At 34.6% G+C, this 21,553-nt stretch overlaps 1 protein-coding gene across 3 annotated transcripts in view; it reads left to right on the top strand.

Moving 5' to 3' along the window:
- LOC134529845 (kinesin-like protein KIF3B) overlaps positions 1–20,545 on the top strand; it is a 50,707-nt gene extending 30,162 nt beyond the window's left edge. Inside the window, exons 15-16 of one of the 3 annotated variants that reach the window (XM_063364351.1) lie at positions 5,188–5,414; positions 12,627–20,545. In XM_063364351.1, the coding sequence (XP_063220421.1) occupies positions 5,188–5,414; positions 12,627–12,720 (321 nt within the window). In that variant the 3' untranslated portion in view covers positions 12,721–20,545. The remainder of the gene's footprint in view (positions 1–5,187; positions 5,415–12,626) is intronic. The other 2 variants (XM_063364352.1, XM_063364350.1) reach the window with 2 other exon arrangements.
- Positions 20,546–21,553: the final 1,008 nt, after the last annotated feature.

Here is a 21,553-nt window from a genome sequence, read left to right as displayed (position 1 = left end):
TCCTTCTGCTGCAAAAATTGTTATTACTGAGATACTAGGTTTTCATTTTAAGCTGACGTTATGTATGTTTTATCTGTCAAAGCTTAATATAATTAATAATTTGATCACATTATACATTACGTTTTTTGTTCAATTAACATTCTGTTGTCCCTTGTGAGTGGATAGTAACGAGAGTTCAGTCCGAAGAGGTAGACATAATGAATGGGTGCTAAGCACTGAACTTGTTTGTGCATAACATGTCGATTCTCGTGTGTAAACAAATTTGTGTACAAAGATATTGTTTTCACATTTGTGTTGATGTTTCATTTGCTGTTACCACGATAGCTTATGTTATTATTAAATCTATTGTGAATTCGAATCACAATAAACAGAAAATATCTCATGTTCAGTTAGTGTTTTAATATCAGTGTAAACGTTCATGGACGTAAATCTGTTGAAACATAACAATCAGGACTGTTAAAGATCATGGCAAGATAGAGGAATTTTACAAGAACACAAAATCATGGTTTTTTTTTTTAAATTAAGTATTTTGCACATATCAGTTGATGGTGAACCACAGTGGTTAAACAGATGCTAAAATAATTTATTAGTTGCAGACTTAAAATATTATTTTATTATTAGGTGCTGATATGGTGGCGTTGTCTTTAAAAGAGAAGGGGTGGGGTAACATCAATACTACAATCAATCAATACTTGCAAGCTTTTTAAATGTTAATTTTCAGAAAATGTATTTATGTACATCTCTTAAGTTTTATTCTTTAGGTTAACCATATGCTTTAATTTACATAATTTCATTCAGAAAGAAAGTAAAATTGGGAATTAGAATCGTAATTGAACCTGGAATTGAGGAAAATTGTGGAATTGGAATCTTAATTGAATAAAGGTGGAAATGACGCATCCCTAATTGAAATATGAGATAAATTTTTTATTTTGTCTAGATAAAGTACCCGGCGTTGCATTGACGTTTCGCAAGTTGAAGGGAATTTTTTTGGAAACTGGCTGTGAACAATAGTTTTCATCTTATTTTGAATGTCATGTGTACAAAATTACATAAAGAAGTATCAAAATTAAAATTAAAGGTTTGGGAAAGGGTAGTTTTTCCCTAATCAGATTGAGGCAGAAAAAGTACACAATTTGTTCACTTTTTTTCAAAATTATTAGTATTTACAAACAAACTATAGCGTAGTCTACGTGCACAAAGCTGTGGTCAGGAAGTGGTGGTTCTGTTATCCGGCTGCTGCTATAGCTTACTCCAGAACAGGCCACATTGAGCTGCTCATGTGAGGAGCAGTCCTCTCTTACGTCAATGCCTGCCACCTTTAACAACTGGCCTTGTTCATTGCCAAGTAGACTTTGAGGAGGAACTACAGTCGCTTGAATTCAAAGGCGTTGTCGGAGAGTATAAGAGGTATGTGTGGTGTGAAAACAGATTCCCTCCCCCCGCTCATATCGTGTAAACACAGGAGCCTCGATAACTTTTCTGTGGAGTGCTGTCAATTGCAGTCTAGTCTCGTTACAAAGTTTAGGCGGGTTAAGGTTTTGTAATAGCATGACAGAAGTTCCAACCTTTTTTGACGTGACAACGTCTAATAAATCGATGAACGCCGGCTGCACGCACGAAAAAGTGTCCCGTTACGCAGATTGTCCCATTACGCTGTGTCCCATTACGCTCATTGTACGTTTGCGCCGCATCTATCTCTCTTCCACTCGATTGGAAGAACCATCGATTTGACTTTTTCGAGGCACATTAAACTTGAAACACTCCCATTAATTTCCTACTTTTCCTATCATCATCCTATCCTTAACAGAATAACACATATTGGAAGAAGTTAAATAGCAAACATGTATAAAAGTTATAGTTAAAATAATCTGTTCGTTAACGTAATAAACATATTTGAATTAATGGGTGCAAATAAAAGTAAATTTATCAATTAAATTGTAGATTTCATTTCACTCCTTCTTTGTATCCATACAAAATAGTGATAATTCCATAAAAATGATTCAGTTTTATTCATAAAAGTATGCAATCATTTCATCAATGTTTTGTTATGACGTCACGTTAAACTATCGTCCGTAAACCAACTTTACAGACAACCAATTTTTTTAGAAGTTTGTGAGAAGTAAGACCAGGTGGGTTAAGGCTATTCTCGTGACCTTGACCTCCAACCTCTGAGCCAAGGTTGACAAATTCCCCACGTGGTTTTCTTAAAAGACAGTTTTTTTAATGCAAGGCCACAGGTGTGAGGATATTATGCACGCCCTAACCTGGTCAGCTGGACTTCCTGTAGGTGCAACAGGAAGAGTCTGTGGAAGTTCCCCGGCCAGCGCACAGTAACTCCACCATGATCCCTGATGTGTCTAGTGTTGTGTTCCCTCCCTTATGTGCCATGCGTAGATTGCGCTGTTCGCAAAGAGAAAACTGAATGTGTACCCTCACACGTGTGCTTGTTTGGATATTCGACTGGCGATGTTAACTTCGTGAAGATTTGTAAGTTATCTGGAGGACTGTGCATTGCTGGTGAGCAGCGTGGGGAATGGATTAGGTGTTAGAGAGTTCCAAATCCTTTATGAAATAAATTATGTTGTTTTGGGTGGATTATTTAAGACAATGGTTAAGTAAGTGAGCATGCCCGAGCGGAATATTTTTACTGCCATCGACACGAAAAGAATGAAAGCTTGAAACCCATTAATTTTCAAGTAAATCTGACCAAATTTTTTTATATATATCCATACAAAATTTGCCACCCCTTTTCTCCCTTTGGGGGTTCAGTTTTGGGAAATCTCTCCTTAAATGATACCTACATAAAAAAAATCAACGTGCCCTTTGAATTTCACCTTTTTACCTTGAGCGGTTTAGCTTACAGCATAATGAGTCAGTCAGGACTGTGCCTTTTGAATATATATATATATATATATATATATATATATATATATATATATATATATATATATATATATATATATATATATATATATATATATATATATATATATATATATATATATATATATATATATATATATATATATATATATATATATATGTTAGTTATTAGTGTTTTTTGATATTGCTAACATAAAAAGGCCTTAGGAATTTGAAATCACTAGCGTTAAGTACCCTTGAAAAATGTACATTCAGCTAATGTTGTATTGAAACAAACATTGCCGAACTTCCTTGAAGGTGCCATATTTGCAGGAATTTATATGTAATAATTTTTTGTTATCTTATTTTAATATAGGCCCAGTAATTACAACTGCCACGGCTAATTTATGTGTATAACTTCATTTACCAATATATTTTCTGGTGGTTTTTTTATCAGATGCTGCATAGTTGCAATGTAAATTACACAGGAATTAGCAAATTCCTGGTATTTGAAAATGAGGTTTGGCAGTGTATAAAAATAACCAACATTTAAAGTGATTGCAATATATTGGAGAAGTCTAACCCACAATGTCTGGTTGATACCTAATGTACTGAAGGCCCCCAAATAAACATAATTTTAACCTCCGTCAAAAGTATACATGCTAAATTTTCTCTGTTTTGCCTGTAGCATGGGCACCTCAGGCACTTATTTTTTGTCATTAAATTAAGCTCCCTAAATAGTAGAGTCCCACAACCTTCTTTCAGATATTTTTAACTGAGCACACAATACATATAAAAGTTTTGATCAACAGTTTTAAGTATAAAACAAAATTGGTTTAAAATCATTTTTAATCTGTAAAAGAGTACACACACTTACTGTAAAAAGGCAATTATTAATTAGTCACAAAAGTAACATGTAGTATAACATTAATTATAAATGTTTCAAAAGAAGTGCAAGTAAGTAAGAACAGCCTTTCAGGATAAAGTTAGGTATTTTGTCTGGACCAAAGGACATGGAGGATTTTAAGGACTTAATACCCAGAGCACAAGACTATCTGAAATAATGGAAATGCTATTTTATCAAACATGAGCTGGAGCTATTAACATAGTATTTATCATTGGAAGAGAAAAATATTCAGCAAAGATATTAGATAACCAAGTTGGATCATTTGAGATAACACCATTCACTTTCAGTGGGTAGTGTTCATAAAAACTATGTCTCATTACGGTAAATAAATTCCTATTCCTTACATTGTCATAGGATTGTATGTTGAAATATCCCATAGTAAAATGAATTGTTGTTTTTAAAATGTTACTTATTTAATCTCTTTCAATATTGAAGCATAATTTATCTCTCACTCTGCTCCCAACTTAGGGAAGCAGACCTTTTGTCTTCCTCAGTAAGTGCAATCCAAATACCGCCAGTCCAGCATCTTCATTCAATTGTTGCATGGATTCCTCAAGTTACAATTTCTCTGTCTCAAACCATGGCTCATGCCTTCCACAATATTTCTGTATTTGTTTGTGTGTTTTTATCTGGAATGAGATGTTAAGTCAATTTTAAAAAAGTGTCTATCAATATACATCTACTAGCAGGTACACCCCCTTTTCTTCCATACTCAAAACTATCCATAGCAAAATATATTTATTTCCTGACAAAGGACAATATTGTGTTAGAAAGAGTGTCTAGAGGTCCTGAATCTCCATTAACATGCCATGGTGAAAGAAAAACTGCTTACACTAGTAACTGCATTTTCATAATTTATTCCATTAGGTCAAATTAGTACTGTTAAAGGCAAAATTCATTTTTGGCCCCATGAAATTTGCATTTGGTTAAAACCTGCCTTTAAGTTATTAAATGTTGTGAAATTTTGTCGTTTTATAAGGGATCTATGAATTTATGCAGTCTTTATAGATGAAGAAACTAAATGGTTTGCATGTAACTGACCTTTCATGCTAAACGTTTCTCAAGTCATTGGTAATTTTAAGCTTATAACTTATATATAAAGAATTATATGAAAATTACTTTACTTTTTTTTTGAACCAAAATTAAGGGGAAAGGAGTTTTGAAAATTTTAAGTGGCACTAAGGAAAATTTTAAAATGACATGAACACACATTTTTTTATAAACGTAGGCTTAGAATATCATCACTTATTAATGACATGAAGAAAAAAACTCAGTATTTTTAAAATATGTGTGTAATTTTTTTATTTTTGATTTGCTACATTTAAATTGTAGTTGGTGTGGAGATGTAATATCTTGAAGTAACGAAATGGAGGAGCAGCATTCAGGCAGTATGTGTGTAGTGTAACATTTGTCAACAGGGGGAAAATGTAATAAATGTGGAACTGGACAGCCACACACGGACTACAGGCGACTACCACGGGCCGGCTGTAGCTCCTAAGATCCAAGCTGTCTTGGACGAAGCACTCAAGGACGAGGGAGATATAGATGTCGATGCAGCCTCGTTGTGCAATAGCCATGTTTTCAAATCGAAGCTTTATCGCAAGAATTACAGCAAAGACAAGTTTTTAAAAATTAATAACATCAGGTGGGTTTTTGCCGAGCTCCTCATACTTAGTTTACAAAATTGTTTACCTCATCATTATTAAATACATAATCAATTTGTGTGTGCAGTTTTTTTATATGTACAAAGACACACATTTATATTAGTTTAATTTTTGTAACTGTATAAAGTTTTTTCAGTTTTTTCAGTTTTAATCAAATACTTTGTATTTTTAAAATCGGCATTAATCTTTGAATTTTTCTTATCTCAAAATTAATTTTTCCAACTGATGTTTCTTTGCTAAACTATAAATGGTTTTGAAATCAACTGGGATTTTATTGGCTTTGCCCACTAGTAGGGCTTGAAATGGATTTTTATTAAAATAGTAATAGTAGTGTGTCATTTATAATTCACAAAATTTTACATTTACACTCTTTTCTCCTTGTACGTGCATGAATCTTATTTTCATGTTAGTTGTGCATGGTTCACATGTGAATGCTAGGTTTACATAGGTTTCCTGTGAGTTTCGTGTTCACTTACTTTACGATAGATTGATTGAAAATTAAAGTAAGTTTTGCTTTGGCTGTGCAGTCTTGAATCAATGAATAATTTTTTTGAGTGCAGCATTACTGGATTAGTGGATCAAAGGGGGAGGGGGAGTTAAGGGTGTTCAAATGACACAGTTTTTTTCTGTAAATACCAAAAAAGTTATTTAAATAAAATAGTATGGATTTAAATACACACTTTCAGTAGTAAATCTGTGAAATAATTATTGTTTTTACCATTTAAATTAAAATAGATTTCTGTGTGACAATGTTTTTAAGACATAACTTGTATTTTGTAGGACCTAGGTTGGATTTTGAGTCCAACATCCCAATTTAAATTTTCAATGGTTTTGCTTAATCACTCCAAGAAAATGCTGGGATGGTTCTGACCATGAGCTATGGCCAATTGCCTCCCCAATATCTCTGATTTGTGTGGAACTGGGTTTACCCCTGTGATAACTTATTGTAGATAGGCCAAAAAACCCAATATAAAAAAATTAAACATGCAAATGATATGAATGCAGGAAACAAAACCAAATGCTGTTCCTCTGGGATGCTCTCCTGAATAATAAACGATAATCAACAACCCTCGAATGGCTTTGTTTATCATGTTTGTTATGTTTTCATTGACGCTCCTGTTTCACTGGTCCCTTTTAATTCACCAATTAAGGCTGGAGTGGTTAAGTCAGATCATCATCACTGAAAATTTTGGATGCTTACATATTCCAATAAATGTTGGTTGGTTAAAAGGTCTGTAAAATATTGTTATAGATCAGTAAAATATAACTCTAGCTTGACGAGAGTTTTGTGTCGAAAATCACCATGGTGAAAGAATGCCAAGAGAGGTGGCTTGCAGATGACTTCACAGCGCTAATACTATATTGTGCACGCTGTGGAGAACAGGGCAGATGAATATCGTCAGGTGCTACTATGAAAATAATAAACCATACTGTGCAGTGAACAGTTTTAATAACAATGGTTATAATATAATCCTTCTAAATATAAGTTCTGCTCATTTCTCAAGGGCAAGAACTTACGAAGCAAATGAATTATGCTTGTAAATACAAGCTTAAGAATGATTAAAACAGGCCGTGCTTTTGTTATTCTTTCCTAACCTGTGAAATTTCCTGCCGAATTTCATGCCGTCCTTGTTATAACTGGATCTCACTGCAGGCGGTTCACACGTTCCACTTGTAGAAATCTCATTCTCTCCTAGCTTCCACGACGCGTAGACAATGCGCTTGTTCATTCAGCTAGGCAGTAAACCGCATAGCAGGTGATCATAAGCAGTTCATTTTCCAAAAATTTCTTGCACGTGATGATTTTATTGAAACGCTCTCTTGGCTATTTTGAAAATTGTAGTCCTTGGGGTGTGTGAAATTTGAGTCTGTGACAGATTGTTGTGCTAGAGAAACACTCCGGTAGAACAAAATTTGTCTAGATAGTACGTACATAAATACCTGATAAGATTGATTGAATTTAAAAATAAAAAAAATCCCAAAAATTTTTTACAAAAACTCCACAACTCATTATGGCTGCCGTTTTCCGACCACGAAAAAACAAGTTCAGCATGAAAATACAAATTGGTCGTCCAAAACAATTCACTGACTCAAACAGATTTATTATATGTTTGTAGGTACTGAAAGTTAAAAAATTACATACTATTTGTAAGAAAATCCAGTGGTGGTTTGCAACTCGCAGTACAAACCGAAGGACTCCGTCCTCGGAACAATGACAAAATATTATCGTTGTGGGTTGTTACCAACGACTGTGGCCAAAATTTCCAATTACAAGTTTCGAATCATAAAAAAGTTTCAGTGTATAAAAAGTAAGTTTTTAAATCTCATTAACATTTTTGAAGTTATATTAGTTTTACTGTCTACTTAATAAATCTCTAACTCAGACTGACGGACAGATAATACACAGCCTAAATTTGGAGGAAATATTCCTTGAGTATTCTTGGGGTTCACTAAGGAGGGATTTTTTAAAATTCCATCTCTAAAGGGGTGAAAAGGGGCGTTAAAGATAAAAATTTCCTTACTTTTCAATGCTGTTGCATTGTTGATGCCTTCCGCTTGTCCTGTCAATGGCTATCATATTTCATTTCTTTACTCACTTTCAGATATTAATCAGCTACCAATGCGGTTTGCGGAGGCGTTAAAATTAAAAATTTCTCGTCTTATCAATATATGTCCTACAGACTTGAAACTCAGCGGGAATGTTATTTATATTACATTCACATGAATTGAGCGTGGGGTTTTTCCTAAAATTAGCTACCAAGGTGGGTTTGCAGGGACGTTGAAGATTAAAAATTTCCCGTCTTTGAATTGTATTTTTTAAAGACTTGACCCAATGTGTAAGCCCGGGGCAGTGCTGCGTACTTCAGTTTGTACAATTTTTCACTCAGTATTCATGAAATGTGTAAATATAAATCACATAAATTATTTAAAACTTTTAAATTTATATTTTATTAATTTAATAAATGTGTTTCAACAAAATTTTGTTGCAAAAGGAGGTGAATGGTTGCGATACTTGTTTAATGTTTTAGGATATTTTTATGGAAGATAAAAAAATTTTGGTAACCACTTTTTTTTAAATATGATACATACTTGTTGATTTATATAAGATTTAGTTTAGTTCATTAGTAAGTTATAGACGAACTTTACTTAAAAAAAAAGATTTTATACTATACGTATTTTGATTTATTTTATTATTTTTAAAAGACCAGAAATCAAAAGTTGTTGGTCATGTGCAATTTTTATATCACATATTTTTGAATAGATCAGAGTATGTAATCTAGGGCTTATCATAATCCCACAAGATTGACTAAGATTTTATTTATTAGTACCCTTAAGAATCTCCTAGTTACCAAAGTGTATCGAAATTTAGTAATGAATGGTGGAAATATTGTACGGATTAAAAATGAATTTAACTCCACAATAAATGATAAATATTATTCTATTGATCAAAATTGAATCTTTTTTGTTGTGCGAATTTCTTTGATAAAATGCAAAATTTTTTGGTATTGCATTTACATCATTAAGGACAAAGCATTAAAGTATATGCAGAATGTCATGATACTGTACCGAAATAAATAGTACCATGTTTTATCACATAATCGTCATACTCACATAATCATTGCACTGTTATTTTAAAGTGTCAAAATTTGGGGGAAAAATTCTCTCATAAAAATTGCATAATGTTTTTGGTTTAGCTATTAGGTTCTGAGCGATTTGTTTATATATTTAACATGACCTTGCCTAAGATTACAGGACAAAGTACCGTGCTAAGTAATCGGTTTTCAAGTTCCTGCCAGGCAGTGAGTTAGTTATAATGGGAAAATACACTAATTACATTTATAGTAAAACTAATTTATGGTGTACTCGTACGATACAATTTCCTGTCCAATACAGTAAAATGTTTTCGTCCCACCATTTTATACATAAGATGAACTTTTTTTTCCACAATAAAACAATGTATTTTAAAGTTAAAATCCATTATTCATTATGTTATTACAGCTTAATTATTTAATTAACAAAAATGCAATGTTGTCCGATGTGTAAATTTTTCTTTTATAGACTTTTCCAAAGTTTAACATTAAATTTTTCATCGTCGCTATGTAGCACGCATAAGAATGTAGCCAGCGCTAGCTGGTATCAACGTGTTTGGTTACATTGATGCCATATAGATTGCATGCATATAGTCAAATATTGATATAGATAGCTCACCGATTGCATGCAACGCCCGTGCTCTGTCTAGTGCGCAGTAAACCACATTTGATAGCCCGTACACTCTCCTGGTTAGAGTGTACTAAGATGATACTATGGGGAACCCTTCGTTATTTATGGCTCACGTTTGTCGTTTTTCAATTTTAATTTAACAAAATGTGTTTTTGTTGCACGACTAACTAATTTAAATTGTTTGGTGTGATTTTGTATACTCTGCTTTTTAAATAAACATACTTTAAAGCAACATGTTTTGTTTTTATGAAAAACAACAACAAAAATTATTTTCTCCCTACTTTTGAAACTTGATTTTACCATAAAATATGCGACGATTATGTGATAAAACAGAGTACTGTGACTATTATTTATTTTTGATCTGTGCACCTATGTAGGCATACCTTTAGATTATGGAATGCTTCAGTTTTACTATTTATTTTAACTTACTGATATTTATGAATTTAACAGTTAAAATGCTTGACACTGTAAATCTCCCTTGTTTTACAGAAATGAGCCTATTTGCTGAAATACGTTTAAAAAAAATACACCAATCCCTCACTTAGCACGACTAATTCGTTCCTAAAAATGTTCGTGTTAATCGAAATCGCGTATTCTGAAGCATTAGTCCCCATAAATATAAGGCTAAATTATTTAATATGTGTTCCAAGATGTGTAGGGAGGTAATCTTTACATAATATAAATGCGTAGAATAATACTTGAAAATGCATATGTCATATCATTTATCTTTTTAAGCCTACCAACGAATACGTTAGATAAAGAAAACATGGCACAGTGTAACGGGAGATAAGTGGTAACATATTTACCGTCAGTCAGCAGGTTGGCTTGCCCGCCCAGGCGTGACCTTCAACACGCGCGTGCGTCTGTCTGCCTGCTGTTGCAAGCAGCTGGATCCTTTGTTATTACGTTTAAAACTTAACAAAATTAAAACACTTTTATGAAATTAAGAACCGGTTTTATATACCGTATATACTCGTGTATAGCGCGCCCTTTTTTCCCCTCAAGTAAAGGAAAAAAATAAGGATGCGCGCTATACACGGAAAAAAAAAGGTGGTGAGGGAGGCGGGGAGGAGTGGAAGTCGTTAACTGCCGGGTGACGGGTGACGTTTCTGGCCAGCCCCCACACATACGCACAAGCAACAAGGCCTCTGTTTCACACACACACACACACGCGCGCGCGCGCGCAAGCTCGCAAGCTCGCACATCATGGTCGCTTGTTTATTTTTAGACCTCCCCCCTTTACAGAAAGCCAGCTCAGAAGCTAGTAAAAAGAGAGAGAGAGAGAGAGAGAAAGAGAGAATGTTGTCACCAGTTCCCTCCCCCCCCCCCCCCCGGCCACCTTCTTCGCTTCCTCCATTCCTCGTCCCAGCAGCGACCGGTGAGTCATCTAGTTCTCCGCGCCAGCTTAGCAACGTAGCGCGGCACGCCTCCCTCCCTCCCTCCCTACCACGTACCAGTTGTGACTATATAGCGCTTCATTATCTTCCGTTTACACAGCAGAGTTTATGTATTTTCCTGACGCATCACCACACATCAATTTAAATAATCAAGTACCACAAAATGTTAGTAAAATTTATTTATGGGGAAAAAAAATTTTAAATTTTTTTTCTTTGGAATTAGTTGCAAAAATCGTGGTGCGCGCTATACACGAGGGCGCGCTATACACAAGTAAATACGGTAACTTTAAAACACACAGCCATATGTAAACATTTAATTTGTTATGCACACCTCTTATAAAAGCGGCTATGTAAACAAATCAGTTAACAGATAAACAGATTTAGATTTTCCCTAGAGCACAAACATAACATTAAAATATGTACAATATGTACATATACAAAACATAAAAGTTAGTTAAATATTTTCTGGGGTGAAATTAACACTATCATCTTGCTTTTTTTTAAAAAACGTGTCCAATTTCAACTGCTTTGGTTTCTGTACGGTACGGCCTGTTCTGCAGCCGGGCATCAACAGTACGGCCTGGTCTGCGGCCGGGCATCAACAGTACGGCCCGGTGTTTGTTTATCTGCGTGCGCATCTCTTTCCCCTCGCATTCCAAACCACTCTTCCCCCCTCGAATTCCATACCTGACGTCGCATCGTTTCCGAGATTTTTTTTAGCCTGTGGCGATTTCGTGCTAACTGAAATTTACAGACGTGCTATTCGAGACTAGGGCAGTAAAATTTACATCGTGCTAACTGAATTCGCATTAATTGAAGACGTGCTATGCGAGGGATTGGTGTATATAAAAAATTATTGGCCTTTATTTTAGTAAACCCTTTGATTTTATATTAAAAAGTCTGCAAATAATGCGTGGTATTCTAGGTCACTCCAAACATCCTTCAGCAAAAGGGAATGTAAACTGTATTCGTAACTTTTGTCCCTGAACCTGTGAATATTTTTAGTGTAATACTTTTTTTTTTCATGCCAGCTGTGTTATATTAAAAATAACCAGTTTCTTTGGGCATAAATGTAAGCACTATACTTGACTACATTGTGAAATATTTTTGTGACTGAAAAAATTTTTTTTTCATGAATGATTTTGAATGTGCTCAGATTAAAACAAATGCAGTTTATTATATAAATATAAATGTTGGGAAACTGAAACTTATTTTTTTATTACATACATTCTGGTGAGGTTCTGTATCACTTTCAAAAGTCTTGGAACATCCCTGTAAGCTTTTTTGTTGTGGTTTGTAATTTTTTTTAATATGATACATTTTTAAGTAGATATTTCATATAAATTTTTTTTTGGATGTTGTTATCTTGGATTTAAGAAGCTCTATATGCAGCTGCAAAATTCTCTTATAAATAATGAATGCCAGTTTGATAATCTTACTTTAATTTTTATTCATTTTGTATTGAAATAAAAAGTAACAGTTCTTGAGGATGCATTGAAAAATACAAGCTTAAAATGTTTGAAAATGATTACAAGTGTGCTTTTAACTGTGATTATTTTTTTTTATGCGTTTCAGAAACGGCACGTACACAACCCCAGCCAGAAATGGCCTGTACGTGCAGTCACAGTTGCCGGTGTTTCCGAAGACTCGAGGTCTTGTTCCGAAGTAGCTGGTGTGTTTTCACATCAGTCGTGGCTGCTGGAGCCATGCTGCAGAGGTCCACACCCTGTGGTGTTACCTCGCTCGTGTCGGACTTCTGTCGTCGGAGATGAGCCCGCCAGTGGAACTTGTCTGTGCAGCAACGAAGGTGCAGTGTACTTCAAGAACATGTCCGATAACATTTTATCCTGCCATGATAATTTGAGTGTGCATAAATCTAGTCACATAATTAAAAGTGATATAGTTATTGATAGCTTAAACCATCTCAATATTATTTGTTATTTCATTTATTTGTTTAGGATAATGTATGTGGTTCAAGTTGTAGTCACAGGTGTAATCTCACTTTTGAATAGTTAATTTAGATGTTTACATGATGAAACATAGCTGCTTTAAAGGATTAGAATTGGGCAGCTTTATCAAGTACCATTTTGTTGGTGAAATTGTGTCATATTATTTTAAGAAGCTTTTTGTTGTTAACATTTAAAGAAGATGATTTATAAGTGTGGTAGTTTAGGTCTCCTGTTTTAGTGAGTGATTTTCATTATGAAAAAAAAATCACTTCAGTAGGGTGAGAGGAGTCTTTTCACAATGTAACATTTTGAAGAAACACAGCAAGAGTGCATTTATTTTTATCATATCCAAACTTTTATTCAGTTAAAAGGAATTTTTTTTTTATTAAGTTGGGAGCTGGTTACTAATATCGGTAGACTCCCGGTAAAATGAGGCGGTCTGGGGAGATACCTTACTCGTGCGTTGTAGATTAGCCATGCCATTGAGAAGTACACCTGTCCAATGACCAAAAAATTTTTCAAGCATTTAAAGAAAGTGTGGTATTTTTCAGGCAGCTGTAGAAGCATGCACACATCCTCCTAACTTTGCTTCAGGCAGCCAATTAATGTGTACTATCCGCATGTGGTGTGATTTTGTATACTCTGCTTTTTAAATAAACTATCCGCATGTGGTGTGGTAAAATGAGGCGGTCTGGGGAGATACCTTACTCGTGCGTTGTAGATTAGCCATGCCATTGAGAAGTACACCTGTCCAATGACCAAAACATTTTTCAAGCATTTAAAGAAAGTTTGGTATTTTTCAGGCAGCTGTGTGTGTGTGGGTGTGCATATATACACATACATACATGCACGCTAACACTGGAATAAGGCACATACCCTTTGTTGAGTTTTTTTGCAGTTATCACCGGAATAGGGTTTTATTTCTCATCACTAACGAATAAATACAAAAGAAGCAGAATGGAACGTATCATGGTCATCATCATCCGCACACAGCGACAGTGAGTCCATGTGAGTGGTGTCCGAAGGTGGAATGTAGACGTGCATCCATGGTTATTGTTGACGAAGATACTAAAAACTTTTCCATTTTATTTTTTTTTTCTGGTGAGGGACACAATTCTACCTGTGGTACATAATAACTGATGTTATACCAAACCGCATTGTATCGGGCTTCTACTGTATGTAATCATTACCCAGTAACAGTATTAGGTCACTAGTTTCTACTGATTAAACTGGTTTGTTGCATAAACCTAATTAACCATGTTCCAAATTGTGAGAATTGAAAATGTAGCAGAAAAGAGGAAAAACATTTATTAAATTGGTCATTTTGTTTGCCATAACATATATATAATGTGCATCATTGGCTGTCATACAGCAGTACTCTAACCAAGTTTTTTTTTTACTGATAAAAATATTTTAATATAATAATAACACTTGCAAATTTAGAAATTATGTTCATAGCAATGGATGTGAATTCTTGAGTGTAGAATTGTAGACCCTGATTACAAATAATTTACCTGATTGAATGATGACTTGTTGTGTACAATTTTATATTACTGTTATAGTCTATTCATAGTAGTTGTTTTCAAGTTTTCTGAATGCCTTATTGATAAGGACAAGATTATATGGTGAATTACGATAAAACCGAAATAACACCGAAAAGCATGTCAAAACACTGAAATACAGCATCAAAATGTAAGTTATATCATGGAATAAGTAGCGTTTAGCCAAAACTTAATTCAAATCATAAAAAAAATGAATCTTTAAATGTTTGAAATTCAAGGAATATCATTTCCAGACAAAAAATTATACCAAACTGCATGGATCAAAACTAACGCAAACAGATGAATGGTGAAACGCGATTCTCAGATGGCTTGCCACTTGCCACCGAACAGTGCGGCTGAATGCAGATTGGGTACTCGCCGTCTGTATCGTCGCATGTCCCAGCGAGTGCCTTGTCTGGACTCCTAGCTGTCTCGTCCGCCGTCTCCTAGCTCTGCAGCACGGAACCCAGTGAGCAAGCTGGTAGATATTTAGTAACAGATCCCAAACCCATGACACATACGGGTCTCTCTTCGGACTGGCAACTACTCATCGAACGAGCGGGTACAGATGTTGGATCCGATCCCGTGCTCGAGTGGTGACGTCTGTGGCAGCTCGGGTGTCAACCCCGGGGGCTACTCGCTGCTGGTCATGTTACTCACCTAGCGAGTAACGACTCGTGGGTAGAGGACTCGAACCCGTTCCATCAAGGCGAGTCTCTCAACACCCGTTAAGTTTCCTCGGTGTGCCTGATGTCGTGACTCCTGACGTCCCGAGTCTCGGGCAGCCTGATTGACGGCCTTGTCTGCTGCCTTGCATGCAGTCATGGTTGAAACCACTGAGAATATTCTGAATCTAGGTCTCACTGAGCTCAGGCCTGTTGCATTGCATTATACTCACTCCCGCGGCACGTTAGACTCAGTCAGGCGAATCGCTCTGCTGGTCGGGAAAAGAGGTAATGGGCATGTTACATATTTTTTACGGAAACATGCACCGGACTGTAAAAATATTAAATTTCGTTTGCCAAAAATGTGACACTTTATTTTAAAGAGTTCTTTTTCTTGTTAGGCATTGTATTGCGCAGAATTACAATAATTTTTTTGCTTATTTTTAGGTGTTTATCGTCACAAGTTTCTACTCAGGCATGCGTCAGTTTAACCCCGAACTGTTATTTTATAATAGTCTCACTAGTAAGTATATTATTTTCTCTCAAATCGTAAATGAATTGGAGGGTAACTTGCACCATGTATAGGTTAGGTCGAGCAAAGTACAGTGTTTAGGCCCAGTCTTCAGCTAATTTGAACATTATTTACACATAATTCCATATAATTTTAACTGAATACACGTGCATGGTCAAATACTAATATTTCATAGCAATATCATCACGTTTTCTTATAAATAATACACTTTCTTCTCAGGCACGACATGTTTTGCAAACTCAAATTTGGTTTTGGCTATTGTAGTCTATTAACCGTGTATTCCGAGATACTTTTCATTTCAACAGCAGTCCCTGTTTAAAGGAGCTGGTAACATGAGAAGTAAGTAGGCCTCAAAGTTTGCGTATTGTAATGAAAATAGTAGCAGTGAAAATGCGAACTCTGTGTGATGCATGGTTCTCGAGATGTGAGCGTGCGAAGTGTGGAAAGCAACAGGACGCGACCGCACTAGTGGCCCAGAGCCAAGCTCACCCCTGTCTAGCTTACGGTATGCGTTGGGCGTTGTTTCCTTTTGTTGGTGAGTTCTTGTGGTGAAAGGTGAAATAATGTGTAGCTTACTAAGTAGTTTAAAGATGCTTCGTGTTGGCCTGCAGATAAAGCAATAAGTATCCTTCCATAAGTGTCTGTCCTGTGAAAAATCAGCAGTTGGCTATAAGCTCTAAACAATGGGTGAAGAAATTCAGCTGGGATTGCTTTGTACCAAATAAATACACGAATGTTTGTTGTGTTCACTTTCAAGATAATTCATTTGAACTGTCCTTTAAGGACAAATTTTCTTTTTGACGTGACAACGTCTAATAAATCGATGAACGCCGGCTGCACGCACGAAAAAGTGTCCCACTATGGATGTCCCACTACGGATGTTCCTGTTTGCTCATTGTACGCATGCGTGGCATCTCTCTTCATGCTCATTGTACGCATGCGTGGCATCTCTCTTTATGCTCATTGTACGCATGCGTGGCATCTCTCTTCCACTCGATTGGAGGGACCATCGATTTGACTTTTCAATCATATTTTCGTCGTTTGAATTATTAATATTATGTAATTTAACGATCGTCCACCGATTTTCAGAACAATCAGTACGGTTATTTAAAAGTAATGTTGAATTTTCAAATATGTTTTGAACCAACAATGGTGTTTTACAGTTACACATAATAATTCAAATTACAACCGGGATCTTTTGCACAATGTTTTAAAAAATATTGTAACACCTTTGGTGTATTTGGGATGCGTATTTGTTATAAAATCGAGTTATTAAAACGAAATAATATTATTCCCCTGCCGTGAACAAAATTTTTATAACTGTGTATATAATATCTGAAACTGTTAATAATTTAATATGGCCTCGTGGCTGAGTAGTCAGCGGCGCTATTTTCTAATTGTAAGGGTGTCGGTTCAAATCCCGGCAGGTTTTTTTTTTTTGAACTTGTAAAAATAAATACGGCGCATGTAACATTTCAAAAGTAATAAATATATTTGAATAATGAATGCAAATAAAAGTAAATTTATTAATTAAATCGTACATTTCATTTCACTCCTTTGTATCCATACAAAATAGTGATAATTCAATAAAAATGATACAATTTTATTCATAAAAGTATGCAGAGGTAGATTTTATCATACAAAAGATAGAAAAATTTAAAAAAATTCTTCCTCAAAGAATATAATATTTTTAATGCCTAAATGGTTTGGTTGCAAAAACCTATTACGGCTCAGTCTCAGGCCGAATATGATATTTCCTTTTCTTCTGGATCAATCATTTCATCAATGTTTTGTTATGACGTTGTCACGTTAAACTATCGTCCGTAAACCGACTTTACAGACAACCAATTTTTTTCAAGAATGTGTGCACCAGCTGAGTTAAAATGGTAGTTAGAGCAGTGAAATCATTGATTTAGTTTTATTACATAAAGGAAAAGTGGATGGTGAACTTGAACAATCTACACGTGACATTTCGTTAGAAAAACGTGACACAAAAATTTCATGTGACCTTTTTTGTTTGGTTTACCTAAGTGGGTTCTGGATATTCTTTTCTTGTTCCCTAAACACAGACAGAGATTACTTGTTATTTTTTCCCCAATAGGAGCCCAAGGGTTTACCCACTTCACAATTTGTATGTATGTAACAAACCGTCATACCCTATTTGTAATGTTCCTAGGTCTTGCCTTTCAAACTCTGTCGTAGCATGTAACATCATGGTATGGCTGGCCATGTTTAAAGTATCTCAAAATAAATTAATGTAAAGGAATGCCACATGGCGAGTAATACGCACACCAGTCTCTCGAAGGTTGGACATGTGTTCAATCTCGTGACAATACACGTTTCCTTAACAGTTTTTCCCTTGCAACATGCTCTTCACATCCACACCAGTTTGTGTTCGTTTGCCTCATCGCTGCTGGTTCCAGTTCATCTGCTTCTGGATTAAACATATATGGATGCACATTTTCAGTGTTCATTTTCACTACAGTAATGTTTAGGTTTTCAAAGAATACAAAAACAAAACAGTTGGATAGAAACAACGAAACCAGTGCCATTGAAATACGCCGTGGCGGCGTGTGGCTGGCCGAGCCAGGGAACATATCTCCGCTCCTGAGAAGCACATAGTTCTCAGAGTTCTTTCCCAACACCCCTCGTCGAGTGTTTGTTAGAGTCACGTCACATGTGAAAATTGAGTTTCGTTTGGTGCCAACTCCTTTAAATGTTATTGTTTTACTATGAACTGTTGTTTCAATAACTTAAAAACTGTTTTACTGTAATTTTGACTTGCTCAGTGGCCACATATGTATAATTGTTAGGGACCGGAAAAATTTGCGGGTTCAATGACCTGTAGGATGAACTCCATAGTTCTACGTACACTCGGTCAAATGTGACCCACTTATTGGCTGCTGTCTTGTGAAACATCCCAACGTAGCAGCCTGTGATTCGATAAAGCTTTGGCCGGGTGTTTCTCATTGGCCCAGCGTCATCCAGGTGAGTTGTGAGCCAATAGCAGAGGCTGCATTGTGGTATAACTATTTGTATTTTAACCTATTGCGAAATGAACTCACGAATTTTTCTGGTCTCTAATAATTGGTTATAATTCTGTTGGTTAAAATAGTATATTTTTAATAGAACATTAGGTTGTTTGTATAGGAGACTTGTTAACATTATTTCTGCATAATATCCTAGAAGGTGAAATGAGTGATCTTAGTTAAATGATCATGTTTTAAATGTAGGTTTTAACTCAACTTAAGGAAAAATAGATTCTCCAACATCCCAGAGGTGGTGTTCCTCTTCTGTACTGTTATTGTATTACTGTACAGACAAATAGCCTGTAATATTTTTTTCTAAGCTTTTACATTTTATGACAATTCTAGCTTAATAAGTTAGTTAAATTTAATATTTTTTTTGCTGAAATGTTTAATAAAGTAATTCATATAAATATTTCCTATCATTGTGCATGCTTTGTTATTGATAACAGAAGAGATTGCAATTGTGCTATTATTTTACTACCACAAAGCAAACCTATCAATTGTTATAAAAAAAGTTTTTACAAAATATTGTGTTCTCATGCCAGAAAGTTGACCAGAATTAAATATTTGTAACACACTATTTATAGATACATGTCTGTAAGTAACTTATTTTTTTTTTACTGGCCAGTTATAGAAGCTATTTAAAATCTTAAAAAGTATTACTAGGAACCACGATTTTGTCATGAACATTTGTTGTCTCTTGTTTTGTTAAGTTTAGACTCATTTAATGTAGACGTACTAACTAGATACATTGTTCTGGAAAAGTAATAATCATATTATGAAAAATTTATCTTATAAAGTTTAAATAAAAACATTAAAAAAAATATATTTGTATTTTCACAAACATTTGAATTCAGATAGACGAGGAATAACGGTCAAATAGTCCTTCTGTGGACATAAAGTATTTTACATGTTACTTTTTTGAACTAAACAGATTATTTTACATTTAATTATTATTAAATCTTTACATTTTTATTTTGTGTGTGTGCTTGATTTCTGAAGACTGCACAGTGATGTTCCTATTTGTTGTATGCAATTTTCTCTGTGTAGTGTTCCAAAATGCTCTGTTATGTCATTTTGAATTTTTGTGGTTGATAATTGTGTAAACAGCTAATATTTTTGTTATATGTGTTGCCAGTCATTTTTTAGTGTGAAATATTTATAAATAGAACATAAATCAGTTAAAATGTTGGCTTTTTTTGTTGATTTTATCTGTCAAGCACAACCATGTATAAAAATAAACTAGCACCATACTTACTTGTTTGCAATAAAACCTTTAAAAATATATACAGCAGTTATTTACTAAAGCTATTGGAATGTAATTTTACTGGATTTTATTTGCAATTATACCCACCTTTCCAGGTGAAGTCATAATTTATTCCAGGAAAATAGAGCTTGTTCCAGTAAAATGCTTTTTTGTCTCGTAAGAGTGTCTACCATCAAAATAATTCATAATACAACCACTGAAGTACGTTTGTTTACTCCTACTTTTAATCATGACATTGTATTCAAATTATTAGTGATGCATCTAAATACATTTAATAGTGTGGTATAACTGGGGCAGGGAAAATTTTTAAAAATCATTTTTACCAAATATTTAACATTCAGAAAATTTTGAAAAATAAGTCCCAATAGGCCGGTGTTATCCCCAGGTAACATAAACAACCACCGGGAGGTTTTTCGGCTAGGTCTAGAATTCACACAGTTTCTTAAAGTGAAAGCACAAAAAATATGAAACACCATAAGCTTCCAAAAATTAAAATAATTAAAAGCTATATTCATTTGTATGTACTTGGAGCTCTTCAAGTTATTTATTTGCAAAACTGAATGTATGAACATTATAATAAATACAATATGATATTTAACATCAATACTTGAACCCATTTCCTATGTACAACTATTAAAATGATACTACTAAAATTTATGATACCTACATCCTACTGTAGTGATTTAAATTTGACTCATAAAAGGCTTTAAAAATAAATTTTGTTTTGATTAAGAAATTACCAGGAAAATATAAATTTGTAAAAAAAAATCAATACAAAAGCTACTCTACAGAAAAAATACGATGCGTTGTACTCAGTACGACTAACATTTAAAATGTCCCATTTACAATGAATGGAAAGTGTCTGTGTTTCACTATAAACAATTATGCTCTTATTAACTTAATAACCTTGTTTCCTTTCAAAAGTTGTTCAACCACAACTATTGAACCTATGCAATTTTGACTTTGGAACTTTTATTACTTTTATCTTTAGCCGAACTTAAAAACAAAGCTAATTTGGAAATTCCTATTTATTAATTTTCTTAACTTTTTTTTTTTTACATATGTACACAATTACTGTATTATCATAGTTGGTTCCTTCCAATGCACAGTAGGAGAAAAGCCCAAAAACCTGGCCAAAACCCCAAAAAATAAATTTTCGAAATAGGGTCAGTTGAGTAGTCATTCAGGTAGAGGACTAGTAACTGAATTCTATTGTGGAAGGGGAAGCCCTTTAAGTGTATACCTGCGCCGCAGCGTCAGTTGGCAGCTAGTGTTCGTGAAGAGTGTACGTGTCACGCGCTGAACAGACGAAAATAACGCTGACTTCAAAAACCCATAACTTTAAAGTGACGGGTTTAATTTCAATTCTGCAACATGGATATGACTTCTGGAGGTATGTAGAACATGTTTTTACATCGGTTGAATCTAAAGTTTATGTATAAATGATTGAAATGTAGTATAGCCTTCGGCATAAATAAAATTGAATAATTTTGAAAACTTATATTTTCAACGGTCCGAA

This window comes from Bacillus rossius, chromosome 2 (genome assembly GCF_032445375.1).
Source record: "Bacillus rossius redtenbacheri isolate Brsri chromosome 2, Brsri_v3, whole genome shotgun sequence".
In the NCBI taxonomy this organism is placed as follows: Eukaryota; Metazoa; Arthropoda; class Insecta; order Phasmatodea; family Bacillidae; genus Bacillus; species Bacillus rossius.
The sequence above is the reverse complement of the archived record's forward strand: the minus strand, read 5'-3'. Positions and strand labels throughout refer to the sequence as shown.